Raw genomic sequence first — 15,170 nt, 5'->3', positions numbered from 1 at the left:
TACCAACTGGAAATAGAAGCTATGTTGGTATTTACTATTTCATTCTTTGTGAATAAAGATCTTTACTTCCATCTGGAATCTTTTCTGGTTTTTAAAGATATCTTCACTGGGTAGAGAATTCTAGGTTGAGAACGCTTTTTCCCTCTACTTTAAAGGTGCCAACAGGAATTATCCTTTCTTCCTTAGCTTTGTTCCTACACACACAACGTGTTTTATTTCTCTGGCTGCTTTGAAAGTTGTTCTCATCATCACTGGCTTTCCGTAATTTGATTATAACATGTCTTGAGGTCACTATCTTGTTTCTTGTGCTAAGTTTTCACGGAGTTCACTAAATGTGGTTTTGCAGTTGTTACCAATGTGGCAAAGTCTGGGCCGTTATTTCCATCCTGTTTTTCACAGACTTCAATTACATCATAATTCGATGAATTAAATTTGTCTCCTAGCTCACTGATATTCTTTCCACTTTTCAATTTTTTTTTTTTATTTTTCACAATGTTCCACTAATCTTTTTTCCTGCAGTATTTAATCTGCCATTAACCCCCATCCAGTGTTTTTTTTTTTCCACTGCAAACATTGTTGATCTCATAAAAGTTTGATTTTGGTTCATTGTATGTCTTCTATGGTTTGACTTAATTTTTTCCACATATGGAATACAGCTGTGGTAGGAGAGTCCTCTGCTAATTCAATCAGCCCTGCGTTGGTTTTGATGGAATGACTATTTTCAGCATAATGGACCACATTCCTGCACATCCCCTTCACATGCCTGGTAATCTCTGGATTGCACATGAATATTTTTGCATTTCCATGAATAGTCTCAAGTTTGCTTCTGGAATGCATTAAGGTATCTGGATCATCTTTTTGGTTATAACATACGACTTTTTGGGCAGATTCAGAATACTCTCTTGTGTAGGACTCATTAGTTTCCACTAAGGCAAACTTTTCCAAGTCCTCTGCCCAACTCACTCGTCCTGATGTACAGATTCTGAGGTCCCTAGGCTCAGTGCTGGGAAGGGTGGTCTCTCCACCCTGGGGGAATGCTGGGCAATGTTTCCTCCAGTCCTCTAGGTGATGCTTTTCCCAGCCTCAGGCAACCCGCACAGTAAATAGCTGCTGAGTAGCTGAGGAGACTGTCATCTGCATCCCTCTGCCTTAGAGCAGCTCTGTCCTCTTCAGGCCTCCGTCCTGTGAACTCCAGCTTCTCCTCGGATTCTCAGCCCCATCACCTAAAGCGAGGAAGGACTCCCACACCACGGCCAGAAAACTGTCTTCGGGCAAAAAGCCAGGGCAACGGTGCGGCTCCCCTGCTGTTTCTGGTCTCTCAGGATTAGGGCTCCTCATACCTGACATCTCCTCCCATTCTGTCTGCTTGGTTTTGGTTTTAGTTGTTTAGGGACGAGGGTACATCTGGCCCCTGTTTCCCCATCTCGGTCACCAAATAGCAATTTTATGCCCATATATAAAATCCTAGAGGGCATATGGCTATTATTATCACTAACTGTGGGTGGCTTAAACTTCCTGTGCTGGCAAATTTGCATTTTCTAGAGCGTTCCTTACTGCATCTGTGCTGAAGGTAATAGGCTCCGCCGTTCTTCCTTGTGGTTTGTGCTCTGCAAGCCTTTGAGGCGATAAAGGTACTCGGCAGAGTCCTGGCCTATTACTTAAAATGAGCTCGTCAGTTCTTTTGAGGAAATTCGGCACACACCACAAATTACCCATGTTAATTTAACAAAAAGGAAGACACGAAAAGGAGCATGGAAGCAGGAAATCTGGTAGACAAAGATCCCATTCAGGAGCATTTGTTACTGAAGCCAAACCCATGAAATGAAGAAAGCAGGGCAGGGCTGTGGAGTGCTTCCATTCTTGCCCTGGATACTCTCTGCACCGGGGAGACTGACCACCCGTGGGTGCGGTGCACGCAGGGCCTGCAGACCCCTTCGCTTCTGCTGCGGGGGCTCCCTGTAGTAGCCCTGTGCCATGGAGGGCCTCCATGCTCAGATGCCAAGCAGCTCAGCAGGGCTCCCCAGGGTGCAGGAAAGCAGGCCAGCCCACCAGCCAGGCTCCATTCCCACTGGCACTGCTCAGCGGTAGGGTGGTAGTGCACGGGGCAGGCCTCCTCCATGCCAGCTGGCCGAGGCCCCCAGGCAGCCCAGCAAGTCCGGCCAACCTGCCTCGTTTTCGTTCTCTGTGGCTGTGCCTTCCCAGTGCTGCTCCTGGTGCAAGAGGCAGCTGGCACAAACAAACAGCCCCTCGATTCTGTCCTTGACATGTTGTTGCCAACACTCAGCTTAAAGGAATAAAAGGCAAACATAAACTTCAGCTCCTACCAGAGTTGTTTAGGCTAAAAACCCAAAGGGATGAGCAGCCCAACTCCTCTAATTTCCCCTCACATTTCCTGCTGTCAGACTGCGGGAAAGTACTTCCCCTGGAAAAAAGGAAAGTACCTCAAGACAGCTGCCAGCTCGTTTCTGAAAAGTCAGCTCCCACACTGGGCGGCTCTCAGAGGAGGGGGCTGGTGGCCAGAGCGCTGGATTGGGTGTCATCCTTCACAGGCGGTAACAAAGGTGCTGGCTGGCTGGGAGGACAGGCCCACGCGGTAAGAGCGTCTTAGCTCGATTCCCACCCAGCAGAGCAGGCGCTCCTCAGCTCCTCCAATTCACAGCCCCCGCCGCCAGATGCAGATGCATCTCGGAGCAACGTTCATCATGCAGACGATAAAATACACATCTCGAAGGAAATCAGTAGGTCCCAACTTACAAGGGTTTGACTCAGGACTTCTTAGCTTTCTGATGGTGCCAAAGCACACCCGTACAACCATTCTCTCACTTTCAGTATGCAATTCAGTAAATTACGTGAAGTATCTCACAATCAAATGTGGAATTAGACGATTCTGTCGCACTGTGGGCTAATTTGAGGACATTTCAGGCAGGCTAGGCTTAGCTATGGGGTTCGATAGCCACCGTTTTGACAAGATATTTTCAGCTTACAGTGGGTTGACACAACAGTACTGTAAGGTGAGAAACAACTGTATAGTTAACAGTCTAAAAATTAGAAATATAGTAAGAAATATGCTTTTTTTTATTACTGCACAAAATGCTAAAACCTAGCATTCTAAAAAAAATCAGTCGCTGGGCTACTAGCAGCATAAGCGCCTGCCTTGCAAGCGCACAGTCATGAGTTCGATCCCTGGTACCAATAAAAAAAAAATCAGTTGTGATAAGTACATATACCATTTCAAGAGTTTACAGTGACATGCAATGGCTTCTTTGGGTGACATCACTGGTACTTTGCTGTCTATACTTGTGACTGGAGGGAACACCAGATTTCAGTGACAGGTTAATGAAAAGAAAAATACAGTATTGGTCTCATTCAAGATGACAGACCCCTGAACTCTGCCCCTGGACTGTGGGACTCTGGACTCTGGACTTTAGGGTGCAATGGATGGCATCCCCTTGCTGGAATTCTTGTGACAGGATAGGTTCTCAGCCCTGGCTGTCCCTGGTTGGTTGATTGGTTGGTTTTTAAGTTCAAAGGCTGATGCCCCACTTCTGACTACCGAAAGCTGAATCTCTGTGGGTGTAGCCTAGGCTCAGTAATTTCTAAAATGTCCAACAACAGCTCATAGCATTGAGAAGCACTGAGGAGAAATAAGAAATACTTTTGAAGTGGGGTGGCCACAACTCTCACCATCTGCTCACCCGTTCATTCAGTAAATACAGACTGATGGTCTGCTACCTGCTGAGCCCTGGTCTCCACACGAGGAGTGCAGGGATAGAAAGGTCACCACTGCTGCCCAGAGGAACTCATGCTTGTGTAAGGGGTAGGAACAAAGGACCTACGCAGGTCTTTACATCATGGTAGTTGAGAAGATTATAGGGTGGCCTCAGCGTACTTTGGGACGCCTGAGCATCCTCCATGTGCCTTAGCACATGAGAGCTAAGAAGGCCTCCCACAGGGGGTGCTGTCCATTGCACCCTAAAAGATCAACTACAACCAGCCAAGTGACGGAGACCAGGAAGGGCACTGCAGTCAGAGAGAAGAGCCTGGTAGACTTCTCAGGCAGATGGTGCACATTTCCCCCTTAGGTCTCAGAGATGAGCTTCCCACTGGTTAGCAATGGAGCCAGGATGGAGATTCAAGCCCTCTGTGCCGAGGCAGTGTTCTTTCCCAAAGGACAGAAAAAGAGATCTCCTTTTAGTCTAGGAGTCCCAGAGTCCAGGGGCAGAGTTTAGGGGTCTGTCATCTTGAATGAAACCAACACTGCATCGGTTACATTTCTCTTCTTGAGAGAAAATACTTGACATGCAAAATTAGAGGAGGAAAGTTTTATTTCGTTTACAGTTTTTGGAGGTTTCAGTTGATACTCAGATGGTGCCAAGGCAGGATGGTTTGCCTGAGGGACAGCTATTCACACCAGCTGTAAGTGATAAAAGCTAAAGGGCACAAAAGGGAAAAGTGGTCCTCCTCCTCTCCCTTTCTGGTATGCTGGCTTCGCCCCTGGGCAGGAGCAGCACTCACACCACCAATCCCAGCACTAGAAAATGAACCAATCACAAATGATTCAGCTGCTTCCATGACTGCATGAAGCTTTCCGGGAGACACTCAGACACAAACCATAACAGCCATGCTTTGAAATGAACTCCTTTCCTAGGTCTAAAAGGATGAAGTTAGAACAGAAGTCTGAGTCCTGCTGGGGGCTAACGACAGACTGAGTTTCTGACCCTCAGAGTCAGGTCACAGTTCTGAATCCTGCGACATCAGTGATAGCTGAACTCCACTCTGAGACTTAGATGGAAAACTCTGTGGTTTGCCAGGGAAGAGCATGAAGAAAACCTGCAACTCTGCAGGCAAGCACACTGTTCCATCCTCTCCTGGCAACACATTCTGGGTGACAGCCCATCTTCCAGGTGAGGTGTCTCTGCTATGTAGTTTCCTAATCTACAAGGTAGAGGCGATGATATAAGTACTGTGGCAGGAAAGTAAGGAGGCAATGGGGACAAGAGTATTTTATCAATCACCAAATATGCTACTAAGACTCAGTCTTTACCCTGCAGTCCATCAACTGAGTTCTGATAGGTGGAAATACCTTCGTGGACCAGGAATTAAGAACACAGATTTCAAGGTCTGCTCTTACTGGTTGTGTTATCTTATGCAAACAATGTAATCTCTGGGACTTAATTCTCCTCTGTAAAAAGGTAGGTAAAAATAATACCTATGTCTCAGGGGTTCTGGCAAGTTTGGTTGAGTCAAAGAACTCAGGGTACCTAGGAAGATGGTTCCACCTGAGCTTGTATCTGAATCACTGAGGGCTTGTTAAACACTGACTGCTGGAGCCCTCCCCAGCACTTGTGATCTAGAGGATCTGAGCTGGGGTCTGAGAATTGGCACATCTGACAAATTACCTGGTGATGCTGATGTTGCCCTTCTGGGAAATGATACTTTGAGAAGCACTGGCTCTGAACAATGCTGTATAGTCAGTATCTAACAAATGTTGGTTCTGATCTTTTCCTGGGATCTATTTCCTTAGTTCCCAAGCAAAACACTTTCTGCTCCAGTGTTGCTCAGCACTGCCTTGTGTTGAAGCAACTTTGAAATCTTCTATGGGTGGTGGGTCTCAAAGTGGGGGCCCCCAGCAGCCGGTGCCTGTGTCAGTTGGCAGCTGGCTTGAGATGGAAGCTTTTGGGTTCCAGCTTGGATCTACTGAGTCTGAAACTTGGGGGTAAAGCTCAGTATCCTGCTAGGTTTGAGAACTGCTGACCTAGAAAGTCACCATTACATGAGAACAAACCTTACTGAAAATGCTGGGGAAGAGGAGAGCTGAAGGTTTACAGTACAGGTTTGGTTAAATCGTAGTGTAAAACCTGGCTCAGCTTCTTAGTTACCTTGTATCCCTGAGTTATAACAATACTTTGAGGGTCAGTTTCCTCACCTGGGAAATGGGCACCATTCCAGGCCTTACCTCACAAGAAATGCTTGATACTTGTTCAAAGAATGTTAGCTGCTCTTACTATAATTTTTACAATCATAATGCTATCACTTAATATGGTTTCAGAGAGTTTAGAATAAAGAATGAAAACTAATAATTTTTAAAAAAAGAAATAAAGGCTTGCCAGACTCTGGGTTCTAAGCAAGTGGGCACCATCAGTCCCAGAGGCTGGGTGGCCTGGGGTGATTGTCCCCCGCACCTTCCCCCAAGCCCAGCTAGCTTGGCACCCTCACTCGGCCAGGACAGGGAACTTCATGGCTTCTGGGTGCACTGGACCAGCACAGCGGGTCCTGAGTGGGCCTGCAACGGCCTCCTTGCTCCCGGCCGTGCTTGGCGGACTCTGGAGTTCTAAGTAAGCAGGTGCCATCAGTTCCAGAGGCTGGGTGGCCTGAGGTGAGTGTCCCCCACATCATCCCCCAGCCCAGCTACTTTGGGATCCTCGCTCGGTGCCCGGGACAGGGAACTTCACAGCTTCCTGTTGCACTGGACCAGCTCAGTGGGTCTTGAGCCAGCCTGCTTCATCCCCAGTTACCCTCTCTCAATCTGGGGAACCAGGCAGCCAGAGTCCCAGGAGCTGAGGGCATAGAAGAGGATTTCCAACAGACATTGGGGAAGCCTTGGAATAACCCACTTTAAACACAGGAATATAGGAAAATGACAAAACAAAAGACCAAATTACAATCTCAAACCTCCAGCCAATCCCAAGACACCATGGAGCTATGTACATAGAAGAATACACTTGAAATATCGGACATAATAACAACTGAAATAAAGAAGCAACTCAGGGAAGCTATAAAGGAATTCAAACTAGAAATAATCTCCCAGGTAAAAGAAGAAATGATAAAAGAAATGAAAGAGATGCTGAATATATCTAAAGAAGACACAGTTAAAAAATTGGAGGAACTAAACAAAAGATAGAATCCCTGAATGAACAATATAAGAAACAAACAGAATACATAAAGCAGATGCAAAGAGATATAGAGGAAATCAAAAATTCCATTGAAAGTTGTAAAAACCGCCTCAATGAAAGTGAAGATAGAATTTCAGACCTCGAAGACAAGATTGTAGCTAGTGAACAGAAAAGGAAAGATCTTTTAAAAGTAACAAAGAATCAGGAAATAACAATTCAACAACTGCAAGATGATGCAAAGAAAAACAACATAAGATTGATAGGGATAAATGAAAAAGAAGGGGACAACATAAAGGATGTCAAGAGTATATTTAGAGAAGTAATAGCTGAAAATTTCTCAAACATGATATTGGAAACCGACATCATGATCAGTGAAGCATATAGAACTCCAAATAGCCATAACCAAAATAAAACTACACCCAGACATATAATAACCACCATCCCAGAAATCCATCATAAGAATAGAATATTAAAAGCTGTCAGAGAGAAAAGACAGATCACTTATAAAGGAAAACCTATCAGAGTTACAGCAGACTTCTCAGCACAAACAATGAAGTCAAGAGGATCATGGAGTAAAGTATTTCAGATCCTAAAGGAAAATGATTTCCAACCTAGACTGATGTACCCTGAAAAACTGTCCTTCAAAATCAATGGAGAAATAAGATACTTCCATGACAAAGAACAGCTGAAGAACTTCATGATCACCAAACCAACCTTGCAAAGAATACTGAAAGACAGTTTAGATACACTTAAGAAAAAACCACTAAGCAAAACAGACAATTAAACAGAACAGAAAGATAAAGATGCAACAGCAGAAAGATAACATGTCAACAATAAACCAACATATAACAGTTATAACCATTAATGTAAATGGTCTCAATGCACTAATTAAAAGAAACAGACTGGCAGAATGGATCAAGAAACAACATCCAACCATATGCTGTCTATAAGAAACACATCTAACCCAAAAGGATACTCACAGACTGAAAGTCAAAGGATAGAAAACAATACTTCATGCAACAGGGACCCAAAAAAAGCGGGGGTAGCTATTCTGTTTGCAGACAATGTGAACTTTAAACCAATAATGATCAGAAGAGATAAAGGTCACTACATACTGGTTAGGGGAAATCTTCAAGAGGAAGTGATAACTATCTTAAATATATACGCACCAAATTCCAGAGCACCCAGTTATGTAAAACACACCATTGACACCAAGGGACAGATCAACCAGACAGAAAATCAGCAAAGAAATAACAGAACTGAATCACTCCTGTGAACAAATGGACTTGATAGATATATACAGAATGTTCCATCCAACAACATCAGAATACACATTCTTCTCAGCAGTACATGGGTCATTCTCTAAAATAGACCATATATTAGCTCACAGAACATATTTAAATAAATACAAAAGAGTTGAAATTATCCCTTGCATGTTATCGGATCATAGCGCTATGAAATTAGAAATTAATGATAAAAGATGCTACAAAAATCCCACAAACACATGGAAACTGAATAACACACTTTTGAGTAATCAGTGGGTCACAGGGGAAATTAAAGAAATTAAACCATATCTACAAGCAAACGAAAATAAAAAAAGAAATACAGACATCACATAGAAAGTGGAGCAGGTCAAGGTCATGGTCCTCTAAACTGAGGTCTGCACTTCCCTGGGGGCCAGAGCCAAAGGCAAAATGTAGAGGTTACATGGGCCCAGCTCTCTCAAAAGGAAGGAAATTGGCTGCTTTGGAGAGACAGCATGGTCTCTCGCCACACAGCACTAAGTTCCAGGAGAAGCTGTAAAAGGCCCCATGCGACAGGGCAAAGTCTCTGCTAGCAGTGCTTCCCGTGCCTGTTTCTTTAATTCTCAAACAAGAGCCCTGGGCAGAATCCTTGGACCCCAGAAGATGAGAGATTTTACACTCACTTTGGGTGCCGGATGTCAGGGAGAGAGCGATTCAGGGAGATTTTATCACTGACGTAGATGTTAAATCCATTTTCTCGGTATGCCTGGTCCACTCTCTCTCCTTCCGTCATGGGGTAAGGTCTTCCCTGTTCTCCGTTTCCTAGAGGCAAAGAGTCGGTTCAGTATTGCCTTTTACTGGCTTCTGTGGGAAGTATCGTGCATGGGGAGGGGAAAGAAGGCTGGGAAATGTGATTAAATCACAAAGATGCGACTTCATACTTGCATGCAGGGCAGGGAGTCTGCAGGGAGGACTGGGAAGTAGGGGAGGGCAGCGGGCATTCATTCAGTCTTGGTCCTGCCATGTACTTTACAGATCTGGTTCTCATGGAGTCTCCATAGCAACCCTGTACAGCGGCCATGACAGCTCTCATTCTACAGACGAATACACTGAGAACCACAAAGGTTATAAAATGGGGAACCCATGGTCCCTCTCCTCTTTCAGGAGTCCTAACCATCCCTAATCTTTGTACCCTGAACAAGAGGCCAGGTCTACCGTCTATGGGTCCATCAACCTTGTGCAGATCACCTCTGGTTTCTAAGCTGTAGCTTTTTCCTCTAAGGCCCAGAACTTGTTTGGGAGAATCTAATGAGAGGATCATGTGTGAATGCTTTTTGTAAGCTATAAAACACTGTAAAGTGTGAGGAAAGTGATCACTTTATATGTAATTAAAACTTTATATGTAATTCAAACTTTATATGTAAATCAAAGTTGCCACACATGACAAAAGATGCTTTTATTTTTTTGCAAGTGAGCAAACAAATGAAGAGCTGCCTACTCTCAGCCAGGACTGCCTGCAGAGTGTTGCTTTGGGTCACAAATTTGGGGGAGAAAGCCAAATTTCCTCTTTCTGCACAATCCACCTCAGGGGAGAGTCCCTGATGCCTCAGGAAAATATTCTCTGGATGCCCAAGGAGCAGACTGACCCCATCGAAAAAAATAGGTGGTTAAACATCTCTTTCTCCTCTGGAGGTGGAAGTGTGAACTATCTGCCATTTACTCTGCAGGGTAAACACTGACCTTGCTGGCCAGGAAGGCACAAGCTGAGGGTGGAGCCCAAGGGCTGTGGCTACTCCAGTTCAGCCAGATGATGGAAAGGACCCTGCTTGATGTCCTAGGACTGCTCCATGATACAGTGTTGAGGACCAGGGTCCAGGATAGAATCCCTGAAGGACACACATGAAGCAAGCAGAAAGACAAGACCTGAAGGTTTGTCCAAGGGACTGTGTAGAGGACGCAGACTAGCCCTGCTAATCCCCAGGATGTCATCATGAGCAAGCTTGTGGCTTTTCGGCTCAATCTATGTCCTTTGTATTAACCGGAATAAGAAGGTTCACTGGGATGATAGAGGAGATAACTCAGCGTAGGATCCCTGGCACTTTGTAGCTGTGCTCTCCTCCTGCTCTTCCTTTGTTTCTCTTTCCTCTTTCTTTTTTTTTGCCATGCTAGGGATTGAACCAAGGCCCCATGCATGCTAGGCAAGCACTCTTATCACTGAGGCACAACCAGAGCTCTTTGTATATATGAGTCAGGATCTCACTATAATGCTGGGGCTGGCTTTGAACCTGTGATCCTCCTGCTGTGATGCCCTGAGTAACTGGCATTATAAACATGGACCCTCACACCTGGCTGGTTATTATTCTTAACATCCCCACTGCTCTTCCCTTTACTGGGTGCCCCACTGTTCTAATAATTCTGGAATGATCAGCTCTTTGTCTGGCAAATCAACTCTATGCAAATATTTCCTGTCTTAACTTAAGCAGAGCTCCTTCCCCTTTAATTTTAAATCACTATCAACACAGAAACTTGTGTCTTGTCTGTAGAGTCCTCTGGCCATTCATTATTATACCACTTCTCTTCAGAGCCCGTGGTAACATAGGTGGGGGCCTGGCAGTGTGAGGGGGCAAATGGATCAGAACAGCAGGGAAGGGGACAAGAATCAGGAGAGAGAAGGGTGGTAGACACGGGAGAGGTCGGCAAGAGGAGCACACACACGTGCTGACACGTCCACCTGCACACACACACCCATGCCCACAACCATCATGGAGCCCTCCCCACCGCGACCCTTGCGTCGTACCCACGCGCTGGGCATCCCTCCTGATGGCCTCCTTATCATGCCAGTCCTTCAGCTTCTGCCCATCTCCCACGAAAGAAGCCTTCTTCTGCCGACTGTGCGAGCCCTGGAGACAAGAAAATCAGACAAGGTCAGTGACACAGCTCTGAAACGACCCCGCCTCTGGGAGCCTGTGGGATGGACTGTGTGTCTTTGTGACTGGCCCGCTCCCTTGGTCTGCCAGGTGCCAGCTGGGAGTGCAGGGTTCAGTGAGAATACAGAACTCAGGGTGCATCTCCAGGAATCCCCACAGCTGACTGAGACAGCAAAGAAGGGCACAACCCTCATCCTGGGGGAGAAAGTGCTACACGGAGTGGGTATCACCTGACAGAAAAAGGTGTGAGCCAGGTCTGTCATTTGAGATTTCCTATTTTCCAAGTTAAAAAAGAAATAGGTGAAATTAGTTTTAGTGATGTACTTTAATTAAGACACTGAGTGGAATATTATCATTTTAACATGCAATTCAGAAGAAATTATTGACACTGATTGATTGATTGGCACTAGCCTTTGACTGACATCCAGTAGCACTGCATACCTGTGTTCAGGTGAGATCCATCTCCATGTTCTCAAGCCTCAGGTGGTCGCAAGCTACACTGTGACAGGGTGGAGGCAGGGACTCTTGGGAGAGCGGCCCAGAGCTCATCTCTGCTCGGAGGGACAGAAAAGGTTTTGTGGGCATGAGGAGATCCGCTGGCCTTGGACAGGAGCGGTAAGGGGTGGGCAGGGAAATGGCCTGGGCATAACTGCATGGCACAGGAGGAGAAGGCAGATCTGGGTTGGACTTGAGGGATGGGAGATCTGGGCACAGAAAGAGAAACTGGGACTTATCATCTCGGTAGTGCCAAGGGCCCAGCTTCTAAAAGGGCGAACGTCTGGCAAATGTGTGAGAGTATATGACCAACAATCGAGAGGCTGACAGACCAAAAAATATACACAGTGGCCCCAAGAGAGTAGCCCCAAGAGCTGGCCTATGATGGCATTTACCAGGTACCCCAGGAAGTAAGCCCATCCTACTGGGCCTATTGGGCCCCTAATTTAAAAAGGCCACATTTCTGGGTCCAGTGTCAACCCACGGGGCCAGTGTTTTCCCACGCCAACAGACAAGTCCAGCACCCCACACAGCCTGCAGTGCAAGTCCATTTAAGCTTCTTTCAGGTGCATGTAAATGTCAGTGGCTTTCCAGGTCACCTTGCTCATTAAAATCCTGCAGACTTGTTCATGCCATTATGGCAGCAGAATCCAACAGTCCTATTTCCTATATAATTAACTATGAAAGTCTTGAGCTCATCTTTCCAATAGCAAGTTTTCTACAATGGTCCAGCATCCTTACAGACAATGGTCGTTCATACTCCCCCAACAGGCCTTTTTAAACTGCAAGAGGATAATTTTGGAAGTCAGAGTATTCGATGTCTTGGTGAAACACAGCAAGAAAAACAAAAGCCATGTGCCTGCAAACAGTCCCAAGGTTCTTGGAAATCACAGAAGTTGAGGTGGGAGGTCCTAAGGGACTCTAATCAGTTCAGAGGGCTTCAGCTGCCCGGAGCTATGGCTCTGCAGGAGGCACCTCAGGCACTGCCTGGGAAGCACAGCCTGGAGAGGGGCCTGCCACCCCTTCACTCAGAGCAGAGTGCATCTGTTTCCTCTACTGGGTTTCCATTTGAAAACCTTCTGCTAAAAGCGAACCTGTGACACATCTCCCAGACAAACCAATGCATCAGGAAGTGGCAAGGCCATTTCCCTTTGTGAGATAGAGAAATCAGTTTGGGTGTGAGCCAGGCAACTGGCCAAGGTGCTACTCTGCTCCTGTAGTTGCTGGCAAATGCTCTCTGGTGGCTTTTAGGAAATTTGGGTTTTGTTGTTGCTGTGTTTGTTTGTTTTGGTTTTTAATTTCAGCCTCAAAAAGTAAGAAAATTTCATATCGTTTTATCAAGATGTTTATTTTCTTCTAAAGATCCACAAGATAAGTCAACACTTGGGTGGCACCCCCCACCCGCTGCTCTGCAGCTGGGCTGAATAAGGGTGGAATTTGTCTCTCTGGTTTGCTGTGGGCTCCCCGTTCCTTACTGTTTCACTTGGTGCTCATCCCTCACTTGTTACCTACATGGCCCCAGGGAGTCTGCAATTTGCTGAGGAATACAGCAGTGTGTCCTGGATGGGAAGATCAGAAATTGTCTGAGGACGAGGAGGTCACATCCCCTGGAGGACAGGGGAGAAGTTATCCTCCAAGGAGGGCCCGTGACTACAGAGTGAGTGCCACCTGGTAGAAGCTGCCGAATAACCAAGCAGTCACCCTATGGTGCAGAAGACACTCCGGAAGTTGGATCAGTGTTAGATGAAACAGGGCCACTTTGAAGAAGCCATCAAAGGAGGGCAGGAGCAGGAAGCCTGCCTGGTCATGAGGATGGGGTGAGTTAGAGCCAGCACTTCTCAGATTTGAATGTGCAGCACAGGGACCTTGTTAGTGCAGCCACAGACTGTCACAGACTGTCGGTCAGGGCGGCCAAAGACCACGCATTTCTAATGAGTTCCCAAGTGACATTAGTGCTGCCATTGTTCAAAAGGTGCTCTGAGTCACAAGGGTTTGGAAATAGAGAATCTCTCCAGGATCTAAGATGCCACGAAGAACTGTTTCCATCACATCCCTTTGAAAGTTGTCTGATACTGCTGAAACTGGGGTTCAGGGATGGATCTTAAAGTCATGACCTCACAGGAGCACCTCTTTCAATCTTGTTCTCAGAATGGAAGAGGAGATTGCTGAGCCGGCAGCTCCATGGCCTTGCCTTAGATATGTGCCTGCCTGCCTCTTCCTCCTCCACCTCTTCCTCCCTCCCCACCTTCCCCCCAGGATCTGCCGAGGTGCCCTGTGCAGTTTTAGGTGGTTACATTAGCTGCACCTTCCGTAAATCAAGAGGACTTAATACCTTGCTGACAAAAGGAGTTAAAAACATCTAAAACATGGTTGTTAGAGTTCTTCAAACACTCGAAGTAAGCAGTTGCTCAGAGACAATTGGTCCATCTTCCCCATCTTACAGGCAGGGAAACTGAAGTCCAGATAGGCCAGGGTATGAAGCCAAGGCCACACAAGCAGGAAAGAGGGTAAGGGCCGTGTCCCTTGCCTCCCAGACTCATTTGTCATGGAAAGAGCCCTTGTGGTGTGACCTTGTGCATGCTACAGACCTCACAGACACCTCAATCTTCCTCCCTGGAAAAGATAGATACCATAAGCTGCCCAAAGGGCATTCAGATGACTGGAGACACTCACAGACAGTGTACCTCACACAAGTGCTTATGCTGCAGAGCTAAATCCCCAGCAACAGACAGTATACCCAAGCACTCTCATAATCCACACATAGATTGTGGATATTCACTCCTTAAAGATATTAAGAGTCTACTACAAACTGACATCTTCTCACCAAGTCACCTGGAGGACTGGAATTTTTTTTTTTTTTTTTTTTTTGTCTTTTTCATCGGTACTGGGGATAGAACTCACGACTGCCTGCTTGCAAGGCAGGCGCTTATGCCACTGAGCTAAATCCCCAGCCCCCGAGGACTGGAATTTTACTATACAGTTTAAAGGGCCTTTAGTAGAGTAAAGAACTGGTTTTAGTTCTAAAATTATGGAGAATACAGAGCCCAGAGGCCCTTGGAACTTGACTCGCAAACCTTAATAAAAACTGTGGTCAACCTCTGGTCAATCTGAGGTCCATCTGTGGCATGTCTACAGACCGTGTGGATGTTTGAACCATCACCAGAGTTTATTGATCCACGCTCTGTACAAAGCAATGTGCTAAGCACTGGGGGTGGAGTTGCTAACAGGGTTTACAGCCAGACTGGTCCCTCTCAAACGTGGTTTCTAGGAGAAAAGTGCCCTCAAATTACAGACATAAATTCCTGGACCTACTGAACCAAGTAAATCGAAGTATCTCAGGAATACTCTGAACAGCGCCCCCCAGAATGCGTTCATACAAGAGATTCTGGTACATGGTAAAGTTGGGTAAATCACCTGTCTAAATCCAGCTGCCTCATTTCACCAACCTGAAAGCCGCGGCTAAACAAGCAGGACAGACTACCCTAAATCCTGTACCTTGTCGGCCTCAAATACCAAACCAGATGGAGCTGTTTTCTTCCTGGGGTGTGCATGGAGCTTCCTGAAGGAAGGCATACACTAGTTTCAGCTCCTCAGTGTGCATACCTGGACCA

At 46.2% G+C, this 15,170-nt stretch overlaps 1 protein-coding gene across 5 annotated transcripts in view; it reads right to left on the bottom strand.

Annotated features, from left to right (window-relative positions):
- Galnt10 (polypeptide N-acetylgalactosaminyltransferase 10) overlaps positions 1–15,170 on the bottom strand; it is a 215,344-nt gene that overhangs the window by 102,491 nt on the left and 97,683 nt on the right. For 4 of the 5 annotated variants that reach the window (XM_063230683.1, XM_063230681.1, XM_063230684.1 and 1 more), the window contains 2 exons: positions 10,935–11,037; positions 8,821–8,959 (listed from right to left, as the gene is read on the bottom strand). In XM_063230683.1, the coding sequence (XP_063086753.1) occupies positions 8,821–8,959; positions 10,935–11,037 (242 nt within the window). Of the gene's footprint in view, positions 1–8,820; positions 8,960–10,934; positions 11,038–11,505; positions 11,525–15,170 lie in introns of those variants that run through there. The other variant, XM_063230685.1, reaches the window with a different exon arrangement.

The sequence above is a fragment of the Cavia porcellus genome, unplaced genomic scaffold (assembly GCF_034190915.1).
Source record: "Cavia porcellus strain 051 isolate PalLab524CR breed Dunkin Hartley unplaced genomic scaffold, mCavPor4.1 scaffold_19, whole genome shotgun sequence".
Classification (NCBI taxonomy): Eukaryota; Metazoa; Chordata; class Mammalia; order Rodentia; family Caviidae; genus Cavia; species Cavia porcellus.
This window is presented reverse-complemented; position numbering and strand designations above follow the sequence as displayed.